Below are 22101 nucleotides of genomic sequence, written 5' to 3'. Positions count from 1 at the left end.
CCCGCCACTGGCTCACTGCGCCTGCGCTCGGGGACCTGTAACGGTTGGCGCTCAGCTGGTGAAAGCCGCGCGCTCTGGAGACTGTCAATTTTACTTGGGCCTCGAGGTGCAGTGCGGCATTTTCACACCTTCTTCTACACGCCGGCCATCCTGAGGCTTCTCACTCCCAGCAGGCTTCAAAGGTGGTGTTGCAAAACCCAAAAAAAGTAGGCTAGTTCGGTTAAGCGAGCGAACCCAAAGGGCGCCCCCCCCCCCCCCCCCCCCGACCCACTGCCCTGCCTAACCTGGCCTGCTGGTGGGCCCTGGCCATCAGAACCAGGCTGGGAAGGAACCAGCCCAGGGTTGCAATGGACAGCTGCTGCCCCAGCTCCCCTTCGGTATTCCCTTTGGTATTCCCTTTGGTATTCCCTTTGGTATTCCCTTCGGTATCCCCTTCGGTATCCCCTTCGGTGCCTCCATTTCCCGGTTCCTCTGCTCCCCCGTAAAAAAGGAGGCCTCCAACCCAACGATCCTCCCTTAAATCATTGGTCCCTTGGTGGTGAAGATCCCTCCCTTACATCAAAACCTTGGGCTTGGACCCAACAATCCCTGAGGTCCCTTGGAGCTCTGGAAATCTCATGGAGATGTCAGTTTCAGCCTATACTATCCCTCTATGAAGCTCTTGTTTGTGACCTAAAAGGTACCATAGAGAGCTTGAGGTCCATAAACTGTGCTGACTTCCAGGCTCCACAACTGAACTGGTTCCTTGTAAGGCCTGATTAGGATTATTATTTAAGTGTTTCCCTGGAACATCTTAGAGTCAGTTTAGGATCCAGGCCCGCCCAAGCCTAGGCTTATTCAAATTCAAATTCAACCTCAGACACTTCCTAACGGGATGACCTTGGGAAAGAAAACCTCGGTCCCCCTCAGTTTCCTCATTTGTAAAATAGGGATATGAACTGTAAGAAGTTTGTTGGGAAGATCAAATGAGATATTTGTAATGTACTTTGCCAATAGTAGATGTTTGGTTTTTCCCCTTTATACAGAAGCTTCCAGAGTTCCTAGCCATAGGGAAGAGCTCGCTGAGGACCCATTCAGGGATGAAGGCTAGGTAGCAATGAAGGCAATCTCCTCTTTAGCTTAGCCCCCACAATCTAAGTAAATAGCTAAATCTGGGAGGGGAGGACCCTCAGAATTTCGGGCAGGGTATGGCAATTTATAGCAGTGTTTCATAACTATCTAGAAGCATAATCCATACTGTCTTCTGGGTTACTTTGTGGCTACTGGGCTCCCAAAGCCAGTTTAGATTACCCCCAAATGGATAAGCAGAGGATTTTAATATACTAATAGAATAATATACTGGCATATAGAAGGTTTGCAAGTTACATACAATTTCTCATAACTCTTAGCTACTTGGTATCTAATTTTTATTGCTCAGGGGGACCTTTGTCCCTAGGCCTAGGCTAGATGCAAAAGTAAGTAATAGACACAAAACTAGGAAAGCTTGTTATCAGGGTGAATTCACATCTCATGCAGCAGAGGGCAGCTGCTGATCTGGGTTGAAAACCCTGAAGCACAATCCATACTGTCTTCTGGGTTACTTTGTTGCCACTGGGCTCCAAATTCATATTAGACTGTATATACCCCCCAAGTGGACTGGCAGAGGATTTTAATATACTAGTTTAATAGATACTAGCATACATAAGGTTTGTAAGTTACTTATATACGATTTCTCCTAACTCTTAACTACTTAGTATGTGTATATATATATACTCTTATACTTTATATTGCTCAGTGACACGCCTTTGCCCTAGGCCTGGGATGGAGGCAAAAGGAAGTAAGTGAAACACCAAGGGAGGAAAGCTGGTTACCAGGGTGAATGCACATCTCATGCAGCAGAGGGCAGCTGTTGATCTAGGTTGGAATCTTCTAGGACAAGTGAGGCTGGAAAGGCCAAACTGTATGTATTGCCACGGCCCAATTTTGTTATTCCAAAAGATCTTTTTTCCTTCTTTTGATTTGCACTCCTCTTCAGAAAGCGGGGAGGAGAAGGGGAATAACCTTTAATGTAGCACATATTATACCCCAGACACTGGACTAAGAAGTTTACAAACATTTTATGATCTCATTACTTTGTGGTAGAGGTTGTTATTAGAGCTGAGGAGACCGAGACAAACAGAGATCATCCAGCTACTGGGTATCTGATGATGGATTGGACTTCAGGCCCAGCAGTCTTGTTTACCATCTAAGTGCCTTGGAAAAGGCCAGACCTGATTGCTTCTAAGGAAGCAGCACTTTCCCCTGATCAAAAACCTGTCTTCTTCGGGGTTGGTTTTTTTTTTTTTTTTTTTTTTTTTTTTCCAGGCTTGCCAGAACACAAATCACCTTAGCTTATCTGAAACAGAAGTGATGTTTGCTTAAATATAACCATCAAAGTCTCCAAAGCAGACGCTCCCCAAACTGCTTGCTCTGAATTCAGTTCCATAATTCCTTCACCAGAGTGTTAGGAAGTGCTTCTTTCATTCGGAGGCTCCATTTCCCGGTTTTTTGCTTTGCTTGACCAGCCAGTCTTTGAAAATGGTTTCTGTGTTGTTTGTGGCATCTTCCTGGATGGGAGAAAACTCTTTGGAAACCAGTCTTGGGGGTGGGGGTGGGGGAAATGTTTTGCTTTCTGTCCAGTGGAGTACTTTTTATGGACTGAGATTGTAGGAGGCAGCTGGTGGTGCAGTGGAAAGTTGGGAAGAGCTGAGTTCAAACTAGCCTCTGACAGTTACTGGTCGGTAACCCTGAGCAGGCACTTCCCTCTGCTTCCGGTTTCTTATCTATGGAATGGGAATAATAATAGGACCTACCTCCCAGGGCTTGTTGTTAGGATCAAAGGAGATAATATTTGTGAAGTGCTTATATACCTGGCACAAAGTTATATATAACATGTTATATACATGTTAGTTATTAACTTTTCCCATAATTTTTAGTGGATTCCTCTCCATCTACAGTGAGAATCAGTTCTTCTGGCCTCAAAATGTCCAGTCTCAGCGCTCACTTCCTGGAGGTGTGATCAAGTTCAGCTGCTTTTCCTGGCTTTGTTTTCTGCAGGGCCACTTCAGTATCCTCCAGGCAATATTATGGGTCCTGGGATGGCGGTCCCAAGTCCACGGCTGTGCGGTGAATTCCTGTGCCGTGTGTCTAATCGGGTGCTGAGCAAGATAAGACACAGTCCCTCTCTTTGTGGCCTTGACACAAATTGGGGGATGAACACAAATGTGGGTGACTGTCACAGAACATTACAAATTCAAGATATTAGAGAGTTTTAAAACCCAGTATTCTTTAGGTAGACATCGCTACCCCCTAAAAAGGGGACGTTTTCCTGGAAGAGAGGCCATTCGGATGGGACTTGAAAGAATGTTTGCTTCTGCCTTTGTCTTCTGGCACTGCTTGTATATCATAAGCACTTAATAAGTGCTTGTTGAGTTGAGCTGTGGGTAGAAATTGCAAAGGTGGAGCTGGGTTTGATAATAAAGACAGCTTTTATTTTTTTAACTGAGGAAAATTGTCCAAACATGGAATGGACTCCCTCAAAGGTAGATTTTTCCCTCCCAGGGGCTCTCTAAGTAGAAGCCAGGGCCACTGTCATAGGCATGGCAATTCTGGGTCACACATGGGTTTAACCCAGATGACTTCTTTGGAGTGACGATTGACGGCACAAATGGACAGGTCTGTGTTCAGGGTTTCCTCTGGGCCAGGCGGGCTGTGTACTGGGCATACAAATCAAAAGGGAGAAGAGTCCATCCTCATGGAACTGCCGTTTTAACAGGAATTCTAATCCATAGGGTACAGTTAACAGGCATTTTCCAGGAATAGTATTTCATAGTGTTGATTTGAGTACTGATCCCAAAGTGAGAGGTAGAAAGAGATTGGGGGAGCTCAGTGTGTGTGACAGCATGGCACGTGATGTATGTCCGGGACTAGCTGTATGACTTCGTCCTCGTTCATTCACCAATCCAGACAACGCTGGCCAAAATGAACTCCGTCAGCATTGGGGATGTTTTTTCGGCCATCCCGTCAGACAGGTGCTGTTTTGGGCAGGGAAAAGGTAGAGTGCACAAAGACAATGATTCTGTGAGATGGGAAGTTTGATATTGTAAAGAATTCCTAGATTTAACTCGGAGGGTTCTTAGAAGTCGCCTAGGCCAGCCTCTTCATTTTACAGATGAAGAAACTGAGGAAACGCAGGGGAATAGTAGCCAAGAATCCTAGGCCTCCCACTCCCAAAGCAGTTCTCTTGCTACTGTTCAGCCCTGTTCTTCAGTTAGTTGTGGTTTGAACTAGATGACTTCAAAGAGCTGGGATTTGATGGTTCTGAGGAGTCCCAGGGGAAGGGAAGAGGATTGATAAGCATGACTCCTTCCTTCCTGCAAGATTTGTTTTTCTTGATGGCAATTTTTGATTTCCCCCAAACACTTGTATTTGTCTGGCCTGCTTACAGACGCTTCCAGTCCTTCCTGCCTTTTCCAGAATCCAACAAAATAGAGATGACCCCCCCTCCCCCCCAGCTAGGTGAGGTCCAAGCTGATTTTCTTGGATTGGTGGGATTTTCATAAATCCTAGTCGGAGCTAAAAGCTGCTAGGATTATTGATTGATTGATTTTTACAAGGAGGCAGCTTTCCTGGGTTTGGATGTGTTCAAGAGACCCAATTACTTCACTGGGGCTTCCCTTCTGTAGACTGGCATCCCTGCACTTTCCTGCCTTGCCCCAAGAAGTGCCCAGGCACTTGGTGGGCAGGGGCAGATCCACAGTCAGCGTTTGACCAGAAGGCATGTGCCTGGGGCAGCTCTCTCCTCTCCAGAAGATGGGGCATTTTGGGTTCCCAGGGTTGCTTCTGACTTGGAAGGGAGGAGTGGTGGAACATTTGAGGAGCAGAGAGGACCATAAGACAACTGCAAGGAGCCTGGCACTTTACAGATGGAGAGACCGAGACCCACGGGGAAAGGCAGGATACCTCGCCCACAGCCGTGGCTGCCAAGGGCACCCACGTTGAACTCTCACCGGGGCAGCAAGTTTTCCTGCTGCCTTCCATCTAGTTCTACCTGCTTATCTTATAAAGGAGGAAACTGAGGCCCCGGGAACAGTCATGGCAGCAGTGGCACTAGATGGCGCGCCTAGCGCCATGGCAGGCAGACTCCAGTTCGAATCCCACGGGACAACTGCCATCCTCTGTCAGCCTCAGTTTCCTCCTCTGTAAAATGAGTCTAATATGTAGGTTGTGGTGTGATAGAGGCTGAAACAGGGCGGTTACTTCCTAGCAGCTGCTAGGACTAAGCCTGAGGGCCAGGGGCCGGGTTCGGATTTCCACTACAATGCAGCCTCCTCTCCATCACACCGAGCTCCTTGTGGTCCTGAATTGCCACCGAGATGTAGGCTGTTAGAGTGCTAGAGCGAGAAGAGCTAAGCTAGTGGCTTTCCTTTTCTGGGTCTCAGTTTCCTCATCTGTCAAGCCGGGCCAGGCAGCAGGGTTCCTAACTCGGGGCTGTGTGAATTTGTGTTGAAAATAGGATGATTTGCAGAGACTCGGTTTCCTTTGTAATCTCGTGGATTTTATTGTAATCCCATCAAAGGGCGGTGGGGGGCATCACCCCAAAAAGGTTAAGAAAGACCCCTTGGACAGGCCCCCCCCCCCCCAGGCCCCTTCCTACCCCGGGCTCTCATTCGGAGCCGTGTTCTGCAAGAAGGCCTCACATGAGACGCTGCACGGCAAGTCTCAAAGTGGGAGCTCGTCTTATCGCTGTGGCGATTATGGCTGCCGGGAGAATGGGGAGGAAACTGTGGGAAAGGAAGAAAAGGGGGTTTCATGGACGTGGGAGCAGGGAGCCCGTGGGAGGTGGGCGTGGAGAGCCGTGGGGAAGATAAAGGAGAAAACGCGATTGGGGAGACTTGGAAAGGACTCGGTGTGACCCTTTGTTCGGGGGAGAGATAAGCCCCAAGGCCGAGCTGGGCCGGGAGGCCGGGAGGAGGGCCTCGGGGAGGAGGCCGGCTCTCTTGGGGAGAGTCCCGTGCGGTCAGAGACCAAAGAGAGCCCCCACCCCCTCCGCCCCTCCCCCTCCCTCCGGCAAACGGACCGACGGCCGCTTAGGGCCCTTCCCATCGGGCCAAGTCGAGGGGCACCTACTCCGGGAGCCCCGCGCTGCGAAGCCCAAGGCTGCTTCAGGTTCGGGTTTGAACTTGAACGGGAAGCCGGGCTCTCCGAGGGCCCCACCTCTCTAAGAAATAGGTCCCTCAGCCCCTCGCGCCCGCCCGGAGGCATTCGAATGGAAGCGTTAGCCGCGGCCGGCCGGGGCGGGAGCCTAAACGCTCGCGCACATTTAAAGAGACCCCAGTCGTACCCTATCCCGGCCCGGCCCCAGGCAGCCCCACAGCGGAGGCGGCGGGCCAGGGCCGCCTAGTCCCGGCTTGTAACCCTTAGGGAGGGAGGGAGGGAGGGTGGGTGCGCGCGCGCGCCTGTGTTGTGTGTGTACGTGAGCGCGGGGGTCTGGCCGCCCCACTAACTTGCTCCCTCAAAGATCAGGTGGGCGGGGGTGGCCGCCCCGAAAGCTGCGGCTGGGCCCGGGCCCGGTGCGGGGCGGGGGGCCACGTGGGCCCGGGGGGCTAGGCATCCGAGCCCCACCCGCACAGCGAGTGACCGGGGTGGGGGGGGTGGGGGGGCAGGTGCGGAGTCGCGGGGGCCCGAGTGCGGGGCCCTACAGGCGGGCCTCGGCTTGTCCAGGCGCGGCGCCCGAAGCGCCCCGCCCCGCCTCCGCGCTCCGCTTGACGGGGCCCCGGGCGGGCGGGCGGGCGGGCGGGGGCTCGGGCTCCGGCTCCGGCTCCGGCCGCCGCGCGGCTCCGCTCCGCGATTTGCAGGCGGCCGCGGGGCTGGGAGTCTCGCGCCGGGGGCCGGCGCTGTCTCGCGAGCCCCCTCCTCGCGTCAGCCAATGGGCTTGGTTGCTGGCGCCGCCCGCCCGCCTGGTGCAGAGCTCTGGGCGCTGCGAGCGGCGCTGCCATTTAAAGGGGCCGCGACCCCCGTCCCGGCTGCTAGGGAGGGAGGGAGGAGGAGGAGCTCGGGGCCGTCGCCGTCTGCAGCCCCTGGCTGGTAATCGCCACCCTAGCCACACTAGCCCCGCCGCAGGTAGGGGCAGGGCCGGGCCGGGTCGGGCCGGGCCGGGCCGAAGCGAGGAGGGGCCCCGAGAGGGGTTTTGCTGTTTCCCCCCCCCCCCCAGGGGAGCTGGGGAGGGAACGTAGGTCCAAAATGTCTTCCTGGAAATGCCCGGGGTCGGGGGGAAGGTGTGGGGGGGGGCAATGGGGGGCCCGGGGGAGGGGCTGCCTGAAAGGAGAGGGGAGGGGCCAGAAAGAAGGGGGGACTGGGGGGCCCTGCAAGGGGGGGGGGTGGGGAGGGACTAACCGGGGCTTCTGGGGTGGGGGGCCCTGGGGGGAGGTCGGGCGGGAGGGGGAAAGCCGAGGAAAGGAGGGGGGGCGGGAGCAGGGAAGGAAGGTGGGGGGGGGGGAAGGGGGGTAGGAGCCGCCCCCGTGGGGCTCCCAGCCCGGGGCGAGAGGAGGGGAACTTGGAGCCGGAGGCGTTGGAGGAGGGGGGGGGGAGATGTTCGGGTCCGGGTTCGGGTCCGGGAGAGCAGGCAGGCGCGGGCACTGGTCCAGGGTGGGGACCTGCTTGTCCCACAGGGGGCGCTATGCGGTGGAGGAGTGGTCAGCCAGGCGAGACTTGTGGGAATGCATGTCGAGGAAGGGGGGTGTCCAGAGGAAAGCCAAGTCGAAAATGGGGTGTGTCTCCGAGGCAATCCAGGGAGGGGGCCTGGCTCAAAACCTCTCCCACTTCTGACCCGCAGCCCAAAGCCAGCCACCCATGGACCCCAGCGATTTCTCCAGTTCGTTTGACTCCCTGGCTCTGCCCGAGAAGCCCCTGGCTGGAGACCTTCCAGTGGACATGGAGTTTGGAGAAGATCTGCTCGGTTCCCAGACTGCCCCAAGTCAGGGCTGGACTCCTCCGGGGCCACCCCCGACCACCGAGGCCCTGGACTTGCTGGACACCCAGGCTGGCCTGGAAAAAGACCCCAGTGTGCTAGATGGAGCCACCGATCTCCTGGGGCTCGGGGGGCTCCTCTACAAGGCACCCTCTCCTCCGGAGGTGGAACACAGCCCAGAGGGAACACTGCCTTGGCCTTCAGGGGACCAGCCTCTAGAATCCGGCCCCAGAGGCCCGGCCCCCGAAGCCACAACAACCGATCCCGGGGCCGGGGCGAGCCCTGCCTTGACCGAGGGGCTCCTGGAGCCCTTGGCTCCAGAGTCACTTATCAATTTGGAAGAAGAGACCCCTTCCACGACCGCACGCAGGAAGGGACCCTCTGGGCAAGAGGAAGAGCTGCTGCAAGGACAGCCCCCAAGCCCCAACGCCCCACCGAGCCCCTCTGTGGGGGAAGCCCAGGGGGATGGACTCGGTGGCTCCAAGACGCAGCCCAGCCCCCCAGCTCAGCCCTCCCTGCCAGGTAGGTTGCTGTGGGCTGGCTGGAAGCTACGGTGTTCTTGGGGAGGGGGCAGTGCTTTGCTTTGGAGTTTCCCCCCCACCGGTGGCTTCTGCAACATAGTTCTTTGTGGCCTTGGGGGGGAGGGAAATAAACAAACAAACAAAAAACTAGGCTTCCTGGGCTTGAGACGGGCCTCACTGTGGCCTTGCAGGGGACGGAAGGCCAAAGGCCTCAGGAGCACACAGTGGGGAGGCAGGATCAGGGCCTCGGGTTGAGTCTTTGTCAGCCAAGGGGAGAGGACAGGTTCGGGGGCGTCCCTCGCGGGGACAAGGGCACGGAGAAGTGACTGGGGGCCTGCTCGGACGTTGAGCCTGAGGGCTTATGGCCAGCCGGGCCCCGGCTCGCCAGCCTGTGCTCCCTTCCCCCTTGTCCTTGGACAGCCACATACTTTCTTGTTGGGGAAATTGGGGCTTTGGCAGGAACGGGGGGGGGGGGGGGGGGGGCAGGGAGGGCATGTTTCCGCAGTCCCTAAATCTATGTGGGTGACAGGCTCTGTTGCCAGAGACTGGGGCCAGAAAGGCCAGAGAGCCCTGAGCGGGGCCCCATGTGGCCACGGACCCTGGAGTTTTCCCTTTCAGTTTTGAGGAAGTGGCCCAGTTCCAGGCTCAGGCTCTGCCTTTTCTTCCTTTGCAGGGGATGGCCAAACTGAGAAGAACATTGAGCAGCCTCCGGAGAAGGTGAGCAGCCCTGCTCCCCCACAGCCCTGGGAGGGACTGACCCTCCGCTCCCCAGAGAGCACACGTGCTCTCCCGGCCTCCTTGGCCTCCTTCCCTTTCAGGCCGGCCTGAGGGTCTCCCCCCCTTCCCGAGGGCCCGAGCTCCTGAGCCCCGCCGTGCAGCCAGCCCACCCTCGGTGTCAGCTTTCCTCCTCTCTCTCGTGTCTCCCAGGAACAGAAGAGAAGTGAGCGTGCTCGGAGGGTGGAGGCCCCCAAACCAGAGACGGTGGACTCCTCAGAGAGTAAGTTCGTTCCAGGAAGATTTCGACTTGGGGGGAGGGATGGGGGGGGCGAGTGAGCAAGAGCAGGCTGTGAGAAAGTGGGCGGCTTCTAGGTTCTCCCGTCTCCCGCCACATGCAGCTCGGGACGCCTGTGTTCCTGCTGTAGCTTGGCATGGGGACCAAGGCTAGTAGTGGGGGATCTGGGCCAAGGGCATTCATGATGGGCATTGAGCCCTGAGAGCAAGGCAGCATGGGGGTGGCAAGCTGGGAGTCGGAGCTCAGAGGCCAGCCCCTGCCTCTGGAGCCAGTGCCCTGTGGGGAGGGGGAGGGGGAGGGGAGGAGCCCTCAGACTCTATAGCACCTGCTGTGGGCCAGGCACTGGGCTAAGAGCTTTTTACAAAGATGATCTCATTGGATCCTCACAACAGCCCTGGGAGGCGGGGGCCATCACGATTCCCATTTTACAGCTGAGGAGACAGAGGCAGGCCAGGGTTTGGTGACTGGCTCGGGCCCGGGCCTCCTTCCTGCCCCCAGACCCTGCTCTGCCCACCTGCAGCCTGGTCATTTAACCTTTCCCAGCTTCTCTCCTCATCTAGGCGAGGAGGCTCTCTAGAGTGCCTCTGTGGGAGCTGTCAACCCTCCCCGGAGGAGTTGGTGGGGAGATTGACCGGGAGGACGGCCAAACCCGAGGGGAGGGGATGAGGGTTCGGGCCGGGCCTCCTGCGCCCCGTCAGCCGATCCTGTCTTCTCTCACCAGTTCCGGTGTCAGACGAGGACTCGGACGCCATGGTGGACGACCCCAACGACGAGGACTTCGTGCCCTTCCGGCCGAGGCGCTCTCCCCGAATGTCCCTGCGGACCAACCTGGCGCCCCGAGCCTCCCGCTCGGCAGGCACCAAGATGACCTGCGCCCACTGCCGGACCCCACTGCAGAAGGGCCAGACGGCGTACCAGCGCAAAGGGCTCCCGCAGCTTTTCTGTTCCTCCACTTGCCTCACCACGTTCTCCAAGAAGCCTCTGGGCAAGAAAACCTGCACCTTCTGCAAGAAGTGTGTGAGGGACGGGGGTGGGGGGCGGTGGGGCGAGGACAGCCGTTCGGCATGGTCCCGGTGGGGCGGGGGCATCACGGTGGTACCCTGGAGATGGGGGTGGGGTCAGAGAGGAGCAGGGACACCACCGCCACCGCCCTCTCTTGGGCCCATCCCACCTTCAGGGAGATCTGGAACACCAAGGATTCAGTCGTGGCCCAGACCGGATCGGGCGGCTCCTTCCACGAGTTCTGTACGTCCGTCTGCCTCTCCCTGTACGAGGCTCAGCAGCGGCCGGCGCCCCCCGCGGTCGATGCGTCGGACGCCACCCGCTGCAGCATTTGTCAGAAATCTGGGGAGGTGAGGAGGGGGGGGCGGGTCCAGTGGGTGGGCCTCTGCCCGTCCTATCTCCTCCTGATTGGAGCCAGCTCCCTCACGGGCCCCAGGAGGGCCTGGCTGAGGCGGGGTCTCGGTGCTCCAGGTCCTCCACGAGGTCAGCAACGGGAGCGTCGTGCACAGACTCTGCAGCGACTCGTGTTTCACCAAGTTCCGTGCCAACAAGGGACTGAAGACCAACTGTTGTGACCAGTGTGGAGCCTACATCTACAGCAAGGGGGGAGGTGGGGCCCCTCCCCCCGAACTGCTCTTTCACGAGGGGCAGCAGAAGCGCTTCTGCAGCACCGCCTGCCTAGGGGGCTACAAGAAGGTGAGCCCGGCCAGGGGCCCAGAGGAGGGTGGGCAGCAGGGGGAGGGGAGGGAGGGCGGGGGGCCGGGCCGGACCAGGAACCAAACTTTAGCCTCCCCTTCCCTGTCACCCCAGAAAAACACCCGAGTGTACCCCTGCGTCTGGTGCAAGACGCTATGTAAGAACTTCGAGATGCTATCCCATGTGGACCGGAATGGCAAGACGGGCCTCTTCTGTTCTTTGTGCTGTACCACCTCCCACAAAGTGAAGCAGGCTGGGTTGGCTGGTAAGAGGGAGAATGGGGCCTGTGCCGAGGTGTCCTGGGCCTCCCTCCCTCCTCCTTCCCTGTCCACTTCAGGCCCCGTGCCGCCCTTCTTTGCCTGCCCTGGTTGGATGACTGCACCAGATTTCTCCCTCTGCTTTGAGAAACCTTGTCCGTCCTGCCTCTTGCTCTCATCCTCCCTCTTCCCCTTCTGTCTTTCTCGTCCCAGGCCCTCCCCGCCCCTGCAGTTTCTGCCGCCGCAGTCTCTCTGAGCCCTGTTACTACAATAAGACCGATCGGACGGTCTACCAGTTCTGCAGCCCCAGCTGTTGGACCAAGTTCCAGGTACCCTGGGGCCGGGCCCGGGGCAGGGAGCGGTGCACTCGGGGGGGGGGGGGCAGCGCCTCTGACCACCCGCTCCTCTCCGCAGCGCACGAACCCCGAGGGGGGCATCCATCTGAGCTGTCACTATTGTCATAGCCTGTTCAGTGGCAAGCCTGAGATCCTGGATTGGCAGGTGAGACCTCCGGGCGGCCCCCTGGAAAGGGACCCGGCCTTCTGGCCGGCTCACTCTCCTTCCCCCCGGCTCCTTGCCTCCTGACCACTTACCCCCCGGGGGGGCCCTCTCTGCCTCGCTCCAGGACCAAGTGTTCCAGTTTTGTTGCCGCGATTGCTGCGAGGACTTCAAGAGGCTGAGGGGCGTGGTGTCCCAGTGCGAGCACTGTCGGCAGGAAAAGCTGCTCCACGAGAAGCTCCGTTTCAGTGGGGTGGAGAAGAGCTTCTGCAGCGAAGGTCTGGCCTGAAGGTCGAGGTGGGGCAGGGGGTGGGGGGCAACGAGCCTGCCCTTCCAGTCCCTCGGCCACGGGCGGCAGTTCCCCGGGGCCAGCTTCATCTTGGGATGGCAGGGGTTGGCATTTCTGTGGCCCGTCAGCAGCGTCTCCCACTTAGCGTGGAAGTAAACGCCTGCTGGTTGGGTTGGACGACGGGGAGGGGGTGGTATCTGAAGGGGGCTGGGAAGATACTGGGTTCTCTTGGTGCTGGTCCTGTCATTGGGGGTGGAGAGTGGCTACGATGAGGCTCCCGGGTCTCGTAATTGCTTTCCTCGCTCTGAAGCCCTGTGTAACAAACGGGGAGAGTGAGACTTGGAAAGGGGAAGCGATTTGTCCAAGGGACCTCCAGCTCCAAAGAAAGCTGGTGAATCTCAGCGGCTGACCCTCTCTGAGCCACCCGGCTCCACGTTGGCTCCACTTCGGCTCCCCTTGGGCTGGCCCTCTCTGGGCCGCCCGGCTCTGCTTGGGCTCCATTTTGGCTCTGCTTGGGCTGGCCTTCTCTGGGCCGCCCGGCTCTGCTTGGGCTGGCACTGAGGGTACCACCCTCGTCCTGCAGGCTGTGTGCTGCTCTACAAGCAGGACTTCACCAAGAAGCTGGGCCTGTGCTGCATCACCTGCACCTATTGCTCCCAGACCTGCCAGCGCGCGGTCACTGAGCAGCTGGATGGCAGCACTTGGGACTTCTGTAGCGAGGACTGTAAGAGCAAATACCTATTGTGGTACCGCAAGGTGAGAGGGCACCTGGGGAGGGAGGGAAGAGGGAGCGTCTCGGGCAAGGCCGAGGGCTGAGAGTCCACCGGATGTCCCCAGGCTGCTCGCTGCCATGCATGTAAGCGCCAAGGGAAGCTGCTGGAGACAATCCACTGGCGGGGGCAGATCCGGCACTTCTGCAACCAGCAGTGTCTGCTTCGCTTCTACAGCCAGCAGAATCAGCCCAACCTGGACACTCAAAGTGGGCCCGAGAGCCTTCTGAACAGTGAGTGAGAGCAGCCCCAGTGGGTGTTCCCAGCCCTTCTCTTCAGTCAACTTGCCGTTCCCCAGGCAGGGGGCATCCTAGTCCTTGGTGTAGCCTCACTTTCCCTCAGGGCTCCTCTTTCTCTACAGCAGAGGAAGAAGCTGTTTCTCCCTTAACTCCCCATTTCAGGAGGGCCCCCAGATCTTTAGCTCTGTGTTCTCTCAAGTACAGAAACGTCTTCTTCTTCAGGTCAGTCTCCGGAGCCCAAGCCCTCGGCTCCTCCCCAGTCCAAAGCGACCAGCAGCAGCGCCTCAGCGGTGAGTGCTCGGGCCTACTCAGATCTGGGCGGTTGAAGAGGTTGTTTTCGGGGAGGGGGAGGGGGCGGGTAGGCCGAACCTCGACCGCCCCGACGTTTTCGGCTCGCTCTTTGTTCCCACAGGCTACTGCTAAAAGCCGCCCGGTCCCAACTGATCCCACGCCACCGCCGCCACCACCTTCAATGCCTCGCAAGAACAAAGCTGCCATGTGTAAGCCCCTGATGCAGAACCGAGGCGTGTCCTGCAAGGTGGACATGAGATCCAAAGGGTGTCAGACAGGTGAGAAGCGGAGAGAGGCTGTGGTTCGGGCCGCTTTGGCTCTCTTGGGGGAACTCCTCAGACTCCTCAAACAAAGCCTCTGCTTTTCCGAGAAGGGGGCTTGGGGGTGAGGAACTTGGCAAACCAACTACAGGAGGGCCCTTGGGTCCTGTCTCCTCAGAGCAAGACTGGAAACCGCAGGTGATCGTACTGCCTGTCCCGGTGCCCATCTTCGTCCCAGTGCCTATGCATCTGTACAGCCAGAAAGTCCCGGTGCCTTTGTCACTGCCTATCCCAGTAAGTCGCCGTGCCCCTCCAAAGCCCAAGAAGCAGCGGCACAGCCATCAATCCTGCCCTCTCCCCGATCACACCCCTCCTGTGCTTTGCAATGCCCTTAGGTACCTGTGCCCATGTTCCTGCCCACGACTCTGGAGAGCACAGACAAGATTGTGGAGACTATCGAGGAGCTGAAAGTGAAAATCCCATCGAACCCTCTAGAGGCCGACATCCTGGCCATGGCGGAGATGATCGCAGAAGCTGAGGAGTTGGATAAGGCCTCGTCCGATCTCTGTGGTACTCCAGGGGGAGCCTCCTGCGAAGGGCGGGGGGGGTTCTGCTGTAGAGCTCAGCTTCTGAACCTGGTTTGACCCAATGTGGGGGTCACAAAATCCAGATTGATTTTCAGTAAACATTTGACCTGTACCCCGTTCGAAGTACCTGTATGCCCAGGGTCACATAAAAATTTCTCAGGCAAAGAAGGGTCCCAGTGGGAAAAGCTTAAGAAGCCCTGAGCTGGACTAGAGCAGTGTCAAGGGGAGCGGTGCAATGAAGCCAGGCTTGGGGGTGAGGGGGGAAGGGAAGTGCCTATAACCAAGCCCATGGTCTTCCCCGCCCCCAGACCTAGTAAGCAACCAGAGTACAGAGGGTCTGCTAGAAGACTGTGACCTGTTTGGACCAGCGAGGGACGACGTCCTCGCCATGGCGGTGAAGATGGCCAACGTCCTGGATGAACCAGGGCAGGACCTAGAGGCCGACTTCCCCAAGAGTGAGTGTGTCCCCCCTTGGAGGGAACTGGGAAGAAGCTAGCAGAGGACTCCCGGGGCCCCCAAGGTGGTCAGCTGGTATCGTGGAGAGGGAAATGGGGCCAAATATTGAAATGGGCCCCATCCGGGTCTCTGACTCAGAGGCCTTTCTCTTGGAACCTTTAAATCAAGGGCCCACGGTCCATATAAGGCCCACGAAATCATTCACTAAGGGGACCACAGACAGCGAGGAGCTGAAAGCCTCAGCTTTCAAACAGCCTCCCATCATTTGAGTTCGGTGGAAGTGAATGATTTTGTCCGGCCCTTAAATGATATTGGGAATCTCCAAATGGCCCTTGGCAGAAGGAAGGTTCCACGTCCCTGCCACGGGGGCGCCTGTAGTAAGGCCCAAACCACATAGCCAGGGAAAGCCAGACAGGAGACGGTTGGCAGGCGCTGGCCCTCAAGGGAGGGAAGGTGAACAGTGGGACCAACGGGGCCGACATCAGATCCGAGCTTTGCACACGGATTCTACCGAGTGAACTTCTCCAGGCTTGCCTTAGTTTCCCCCTCTGTCAAATCAGGAGGGAGGACTAGCTGACCTCCCAGGACCCTAACACTGCTGAATCTGTGATGAGCGCAAAAGGGACCACTAACTGCCTTCTCTTTTCCGGCCTTCTGCCAGACCCCTTGGACATTAACCCTAGTGTGGATTTCCTCTTTGACTGTGGCCTGGTGGGGCCAGATGACGTCTCCACTGACCAGGACCTGCCGCGAGCCATCCGGAAGGTGAGCCACACCGTGTCTCCCACTCCCTGAGAAGGAGGAGCCTTCTGCTCACTGCCTGCTGTGGGCTCCCACGGGCTGACCCAAATTACCTAACCCCCGGCTACTGCCCGAGTTCTAAGAACGGGCTGTGATTTGTGACCTCGCCACCTCAGTCTCCCCTGAGATCCCGTCCCAGAGAGCACCGCTGTTCCCTGGCCCTGGCTCCCAGGAGGTGGATGCTTCCCTTCCTGGGTGCCCCAGCCTCCACTCGGGTCCGCAGCCCCGGCTCCGTTCCTTCCCCACGCAGGGCCAGAAGCGGCTTGTGCTTTCCGAGAGCTGTTCCCGGGATTCCATGAGCAGCCAACCCAGCTGTACGGCCCTCAACTACTCCTACGGTGTCAACGCCTGGAAGTGCTGGGTACAGTCGAAGTATGCGGGTGGGGAGTCGAGCAAGAGCGAGGAGCTGCGCTTTGGCCGTGAGTGACCCGGGCCTGGGGGGCGGGGGCGGGGACAGGGAGGAGGGCAACCGGGGCTCTCTCCTCGCCAAAATCGTCCTGCTGGACAGAGGACTTCTGCATTGTGAGGGTGCCTGTCGCTCATCAGAGCCCCGAGCCGAGGACTCTCAGCCGTAACTTGGAAATCTCGTAAAACGGAAGCGCATCACCCGTGCCGTCGTTTGCCTTGATGTTGCATGTTGGTCCGTCCCTTTGTTTTCCCTTCCCAATGCTCCAATCCCTTCTTTCTTTGGCCCACGTGCCAGAACCTGTTCTTTGAGACAGGCCCAGCCACTCTGGCTTCCTTTGAGGTAGTACCCCCCTTTCCCCGCCCCAGAGGATCCGTACCCCTCTCCGCTCACTGTGCTTCCCTACAGCCAAGCCAATGCGGATCAAGGAGGACATCCTGGCCTGCACAGCTGCTGAGCTGAACTATGGTTTGGCCCAGTTTGTGAGGGAGATAACGCGGCCCAATGGCGAACGATACGAGCCTGACAGCATCTATTACCTGTGTCTTGGCATCCAACAGGTATCCTCTGGAGTCTGCCCGCTTAGGTCCCAAAGCATTCCGGCCGGGAGCAACCCCCCCACCCCAAGTCCAACGCTCTGCCCTGAGTGGGATGCCCTTGTCTTTGATCTCCAGCCATTCCAGGGGCAGACAAATTCCCACCAGCCCTCTCTAGTTAGAACAGGGTTTGGGGTCCCACGGGCCAGACAGTTGCGTGCTGTCTCCATCTTCTCCTGTCCAGACTTAAGGACAGGCAGGGGGCTACTTGATCAGTGGGTGGGCTGGTTTGGGTTCTGGGGGATGTCTTCCATCCACAGTGTTCTCAAGAGAGGGGGAGATGGGAGACCTCAGTTATAATTAAAGAGCTGTTGCCGTGTGGCCTCGGGTCTCAGTTGCTCACGGGCCACCTGCCTGGGCCTGGGCCTCCATCTCCCACTAGCCCCTAGAGGTAGATCGCCATGAGGGCCCATGTCACCCAGTAGGAGTCCAGGGGCGGGAATAGGGCAGAGATCTCATGGCCGCCACCGTCCTCCCACAGTACCTACTGGAAAACAACCGAATGGTGAACATTTTCACGGACCTTTACTACCTGACCTTTGTTCAAGAACTCAACAAGGCGCTGAGCAGTTGGCAACCCACAATCCTCCCTAACAGTAAGCAATAGCGACTCCCTGCTCCTGCTCTTCCCCCTCCTCCTGTTTCCTAGAAGCACGTCCCTGTCTCCAGGCAGGAACAAATGGAATTTGGGAAGTGGCTTTTTCAGAATTATGGAGGGGCCGGGCCAAAAGGTGCCTGCACCTCAGAGTGGGCTCAGGGCCTTTGTCCACGAGGAAGCCCAGTACCCGGGCTGTCTAAAGAGCCCCCTTGGGTGGTGAGGAGGGAGGGAGCAGCTGAACTACATTTTATGAGGACTTCTAATCAGTCTACCAGCCATCCTCACCAGCAGTTAGCGTCCACCAAGTGCCCTAGTGATGGTGCCAGGCAGGGAGGGAGATGGAGGTTTGGGAACCGTCTCCCTGTTCCGCCTCCTCCGGCAGACTAGGGCCTGGAGGCAGGAGAAGGGGCTGCTCCGGATGCAGCAGAGAATCCCCTCTAGAGGAGGAAGAAGCTGGAGCGGCCTTGAGGTTTACCTCTGGACGCCGTGACGTTAGCCCGGGAGGCCCCTCTTAGCCGTTTCCCTTTTCCTGTGAGAGAACAAAATCGTACCAATAATACCCAATTCAAAACCAAAACCAAAACCCCTAACCCTAAATGGAAGCAAAAATTCCTATCTTCACGTGAACCGACTTCTAAGGTCTCTGCGGCTCGCCGACTGCCTAGACCGCGCCAGGTGGGATCAGGGTTGCCGCCGAGACGAGGTCGTGCTAACTGCGTGGCCCTGGCCCCAGCCCTGACTCTCCACTCCCTTTCTCTGTGTATTAGACACCGTGTTCTCCCGGGTAGAGGAGGAGCACCTCTGGGAGTGCAAGCAGCTGGGCGTCTATTCTCCCTTCGTCCTGCTCAACACCCTCATGTTCTTCAATACCAAGTTCTTCGGCCTGCAGACGGCGGAAGAGCACATGCAGTTGTCCTTCACCAACGTGGTGCGCCAGTCACGCAAGTGCACCACCCCTCGGGGCACCACCAAGGTAGTGAGCATCCGCTACTACGCTCCTGCCCGCCAGCGAAAGAGTCGAGGTAGGCGCGGAGGCCTCCCCGCTCCCTCTCATGCCACCCCCTCCGAGTTCAATCTCTGTGGCCCCAAGGGAGGCTCCGTGGAGCGGGTAGGGCCCTGCAGGCGATCGGTCCTTCTGGGTTAACTTCTCTCGGTCACGTGGCTTTTGTGGCCAGGGCCACAGAGGAAGGAGGAAGGGAGGGAAGGAGAGAGCAGAAGACAGAGAGGTTTTCCTCAATTTCCTGTTGACCCTTGCTTCTCATATTCCCTGTTACCCGAATCCCTGTGTCATCGGAGTGATGGCTGGGGTGGGTTGCCATGGACTTTATTGTTAAAGGAGGTTGTCGTTTCACATCTTGTGCACTCGGCCCATGTGTATACGTGAGTGGCTGGGCGGCCAGGCGGGTGGTGGTGTTCACACTCACCCATGAGATGTCAGCTTGTCGAGGAAGACTCGTGAGGGTTGCCTCCCAATGAGGGCTCTGGCCAGCCGAGGGAAAGAGCTAATGGGCAGCTTGCTTCATCCCTTAGTCTCGGGAGCACTAGAGCCCGGGCCTGTGGAGCTGAAGCTGTGAGCTGACCCAGAAGGCCACGGGTTCTTTGATGCCCATGAACTTCCAGGTCCCACCGATCGCCCAGGGGAGTCATCCTCCCTTTTTAGTGCTTGGGGACTCCTTTGGCAGTCTGGCTGGGGAAGCTTCTGGGCCATTTCTTGGAATAGCATCAGACAAACTCCATAGCAGGGGGCCTCAAACTTTTTAAATAGGGGCCAGTTCACTGTCTCTCAGACTGTCGGAGGGCCGGACTATAGGAAAAACACAAACTTTGTTTTGTGGGCCTTTAAATAAATAAACTTCCTAGGCCTGGGTGAGGGGGATAAATGTCTTTAGTTGTTACATTTGGCCCGTGGGCCGTAGTTTGAGGACCCCTATTATTCGTAGGCCCGGGAGCTGACAGGGATCTGGGAGGCTGCCCAAGGCGAGGGCCGCCCCCTTTCTTGTGCTCAGGTCAAGGCCCTTGTTAGAATTAGGCCTCAAAACGCAAGTTAAACAGTTACAAAGTGTTATGTGTTACACAGTGTTGCAGTTACACAGTCACACAGTGTTCTGCAGTGTGTCGCAGAGTGTTACAAAGAAAAGGAATTCTGTGGAAGTAAAGTCCTTGAATTTGTTTGTTTGTTTTTTTAAGTTCTGAGACCCCAGGTTGAGAAGCCCTTCCCTGAGCTGACTTGCACTCCCTCCCCAGACACCAGTTCGGGGAAGAGGAAGAGGGAGGAGGAACTTCCCGTCTTGGAACAGCGTGAGAACCGGATGAACCCCTTGCGCTGTCCCGTCAAGTTCTATGAGTTCTATCTCTCCAAATGGTGAGCTGGGAGGCTGAGGCCTGGCAGGGATGAGGGGGCAGGGGCATCAGGTCCTCCGCTCACTGGCCTGCTCTCTCCCCACAGCCCGGAGAGTCTGCGAAGCCGGAATGACGTATTCTACCTGCAACCGGAGCGGTCTTGTATCGCCGAGTCTCCGCTCTGGTACTCTGTCATCCCCATGGACCGGAGCATGCTGGAGAGCATGCTCAACCGCATCCTGGCCGTGCGCGAAATCTACGAAGATCCCGGTCGTCCTGGCGAGGAGGACCTGGACTGAGCGTGCCCCGCGCCCGCACCCTCCACACCAATGTCTGTCCTGTGGCCCACCCCACCCCCATCCCCCCCCACCCCCGCCCCGGAGAGGGGCCGGCCCGGGCACCAATGCTGCTCATTCTGAAGGGCCCTGCCCGCCCCTCCCCACTCCTCTTCCAGGGCCCGGCCTCGGTCGGGGGCACCCCCCTCTCTCCCCTCCTTCCATACCACTCGTCAGCACCTAAGACCCCATTCTTTTGCTCAGGGGCACTTCTCCCGGCATCAGCCCCGCTGGGGGGCCCTCCCTGGGCCTCGGAGCAACACTTCTCCCTTAGGCCAGATTTGGGGCGGGGGGTGGAAGGGGAGCCACGCTCACTCTCCTCGCCAGCCTGGACGAGGAAAGGCGGTGTCCCCAATGCATCCCTTTCCCTTTCCTGAAGGTGCCACTTGAGGAGCCTTTGGTGGGGAAAGACGGGGGGGTGGGGGAAGGGAGGGGACCATTTTCCCCTGCAGCACAGGGTTGGGGGCCATCCTCACTCCAGGGCTTTAGCCACTACTTCCTCCGCCGGGCCTCCCCTCACTGCCGGAGTCCCAGCGGCACTTGCTCCCTCCCGGGCACCAGGGCCTTGTGCTATAAGTTTAGTGATCCTTCCCTCTGCTCTTTACCCTTCGGCCCCAGGCAGAGAATGACTCTTGAGTGCGGGGCACACACTTCTGTTCCCTCCGTCTGCGTGTTCATTTGACTCGGCCAGCCGCGGCACCGCCGTGCTTCCCCCACCCCTTTCTCGCCCCCCCCCCCACCCGCTCCCCCTAGAGCTCGGGGAGGGGGGGGCAGAGTCCCCACGGCACCGACCGTGCCCGCTCCTGGCATGGGATCCGATTCCCCGCTCCTGGCCTGCCCCCGTTGAAGAACCAGGCTGAGCCTGTGGGGGCCCCTTGACAGTTGGGGCGGCATCTGTTCAGATCTTCCAGGGGGAGTGGGGCGGGGAGGCACCTCCTCCCCCAGCCACCTCGTTCCTCCCCTCTCCCCTCATTGCCTTGTCGTTCCAGGTTAGCTGACTAGGGTCAGGCGGAGGGGGGCCAGCTTCCCCCCAAAGGCTTTGCTGTTCCCGGCCCCCCCTCTGTGTTTTTCTAACTGTTCTCGGTTTAGCCGCTGTTGAAATTGTATATATTGTTGTGAGACGCCTCGCCCGTCCCCGCAGTGATGCTGACGCCCTCGTGTTGTAGTGAGAGAAGCCGTTGTCACAACTAACCTTCTGTCCCTGGAACTGTTCGTTTCAAATAAAGATTCAAAAGTCGCTCTCGCTCCCCCTCTTTGGGGAGAGCAGGACCCGGGGGGGGGGAAGTCTCCCCATCCGAGGAGGGGGCAGAATCCCCAGGGCCCTGGCTGAGGAGGTAAAGAGGCCTGGCAGGGGGCGGGCTGATGAGGCTAAGGCCGGGGTCCTACCTGGGGGATGGGGGCGGCCGGGGCCAGGAGCGGCCTGCTGGGAAGCACAGAAAGCAGGGCTTGGGCCGCCTCGCTTGCTTGGCCGAGGTTCCAGCCAACATGAGGGAGAGAGGGGCAGCCAGCCGGCTCCCCGGGCGGCTCCCGTGGCCTGCCGGGCCTTAGCCCTGCCCGGGCCCTCCTGCTTCCATCCCTCCCTCCCCCCAGCACACCCACCAGGTCGTACTGACTCACGGGTTTAGGAACGCGCGTTGGCTCGCCAAGCTGCCTTTTCGGTTCTGATTGAGGCAGAAAGGCCCGGCCCCGGTTCAACCTGGGTTTCGGGCTTCCACAAGCAAGCAGGTGTGGGAAGATGGGGGGGTGGGAGCTGCCAGCAGGCAGACTCCCTTGGGGGTGGAGTGCTACAGGAAAGATGGGCCTCCTGCTCCTGGGAACCTGATGACTTCTGGTAGCTGCTAGGTAGGGCCGGCCTAGCTAATATCCCCTCATCAGCCACCCTGAGGACCTGGAGTTCTCCCCTGGGGCGGGTCCTCTTTCTCCCCCTCATTTTAACGAAGCCAACCTGTTTCCTACCCATCAGCCACCTCCAGGGCACAGAGACAGGTACCATTTTCAACCTTTGCATCCTGCCTCCCTTATCGTTTGAGCGGGGTTGTCAGAACCCCTCCCCTTCTTTAGCCCACACAGATGGGGCTAGCTCGTTTAACTGGCCCATTAAGGACCAACGGTCCCGGTTTAGAGCCAAGGAGCTGACCTCAGGTTAAGTGATGGGGCCGA

At 58.3% G+C, this 22101-nt stretch overlaps 1 protein-coding gene across 3 annotated transcripts; it reads left to right on the top strand.

The window, feature by feature from the left end:
* Window positions 1-32: 32 nt before the first annotated feature.
* ZMYM3 (zinc finger MYM-type containing 3) lies at window positions 33-21178 on the top strand. 3 transcript variants are annotated; one of them, XM_031944561.1, is made up of 25 exons: window positions 33-182; window positions 7853-8509; window positions 9182-9225; window positions 9436-9505; window positions 10242-10533; window positions 10698-10872; window positions 10994-11218; window positions 11333-11483; window positions 11689-11804; window positions 11890-11976; window positions 12101-12251; window positions 12846-13018; window positions 13100-13265; window positions 13494-13561; window positions 13684-13840; window positions 14001-14116; window positions 14218-14392; window positions 14718-14864; window positions 15527-15630; window positions 15917-16085; window positions 16481-16632; window positions 17150-17264; window positions 18034-18288; window positions 19454-19628; window positions 19713-21178. In XM_031944561.1, exons 2-25 carry the CDS (start codon window positions 7870-7872, stop codon window positions 19903-19905), a joined length of 4116 nt encoding a protein of 1371 aa, XP_031800421.1. In that variant the 5' UTR covers window positions 33-182; window positions 7853-7869; the 3' UTR covers window positions 19906-21178. The 3 variants fall into 3 exon arrangements, with proteins under 3 accessions (XP_031800421.1, XP_031800422.1, XP_031800420.1); XM_031944562.1 differs by lacking the exon at window positions 33-182 and adding an exon at window positions 6876-7140 and having other exon boundaries at window positions 19511-19628; XM_031944560.1 differs by lacking the exon at window positions 33-182 and adding an exon at window positions 6877-7140.
* Window positions 21179-22101: the final 923 nt, after the last annotated feature.

Source organism: Sarcophilus harrisii, chromosome X (genome assembly GCF_902635505.1).
Source record: "Sarcophilus harrisii chromosome X, mSarHar1.11, whole genome shotgun sequence".
Classification (NCBI taxonomy): Eukaryota; Metazoa; Chordata; class Mammalia; order Dasyuromorphia; family Dasyuridae; genus Sarcophilus; species Sarcophilus harrisii.
Note: the sequence above shows the minus strand (reverse complement) of the source record. Positions and strands in the feature narration are given on the sequence as shown.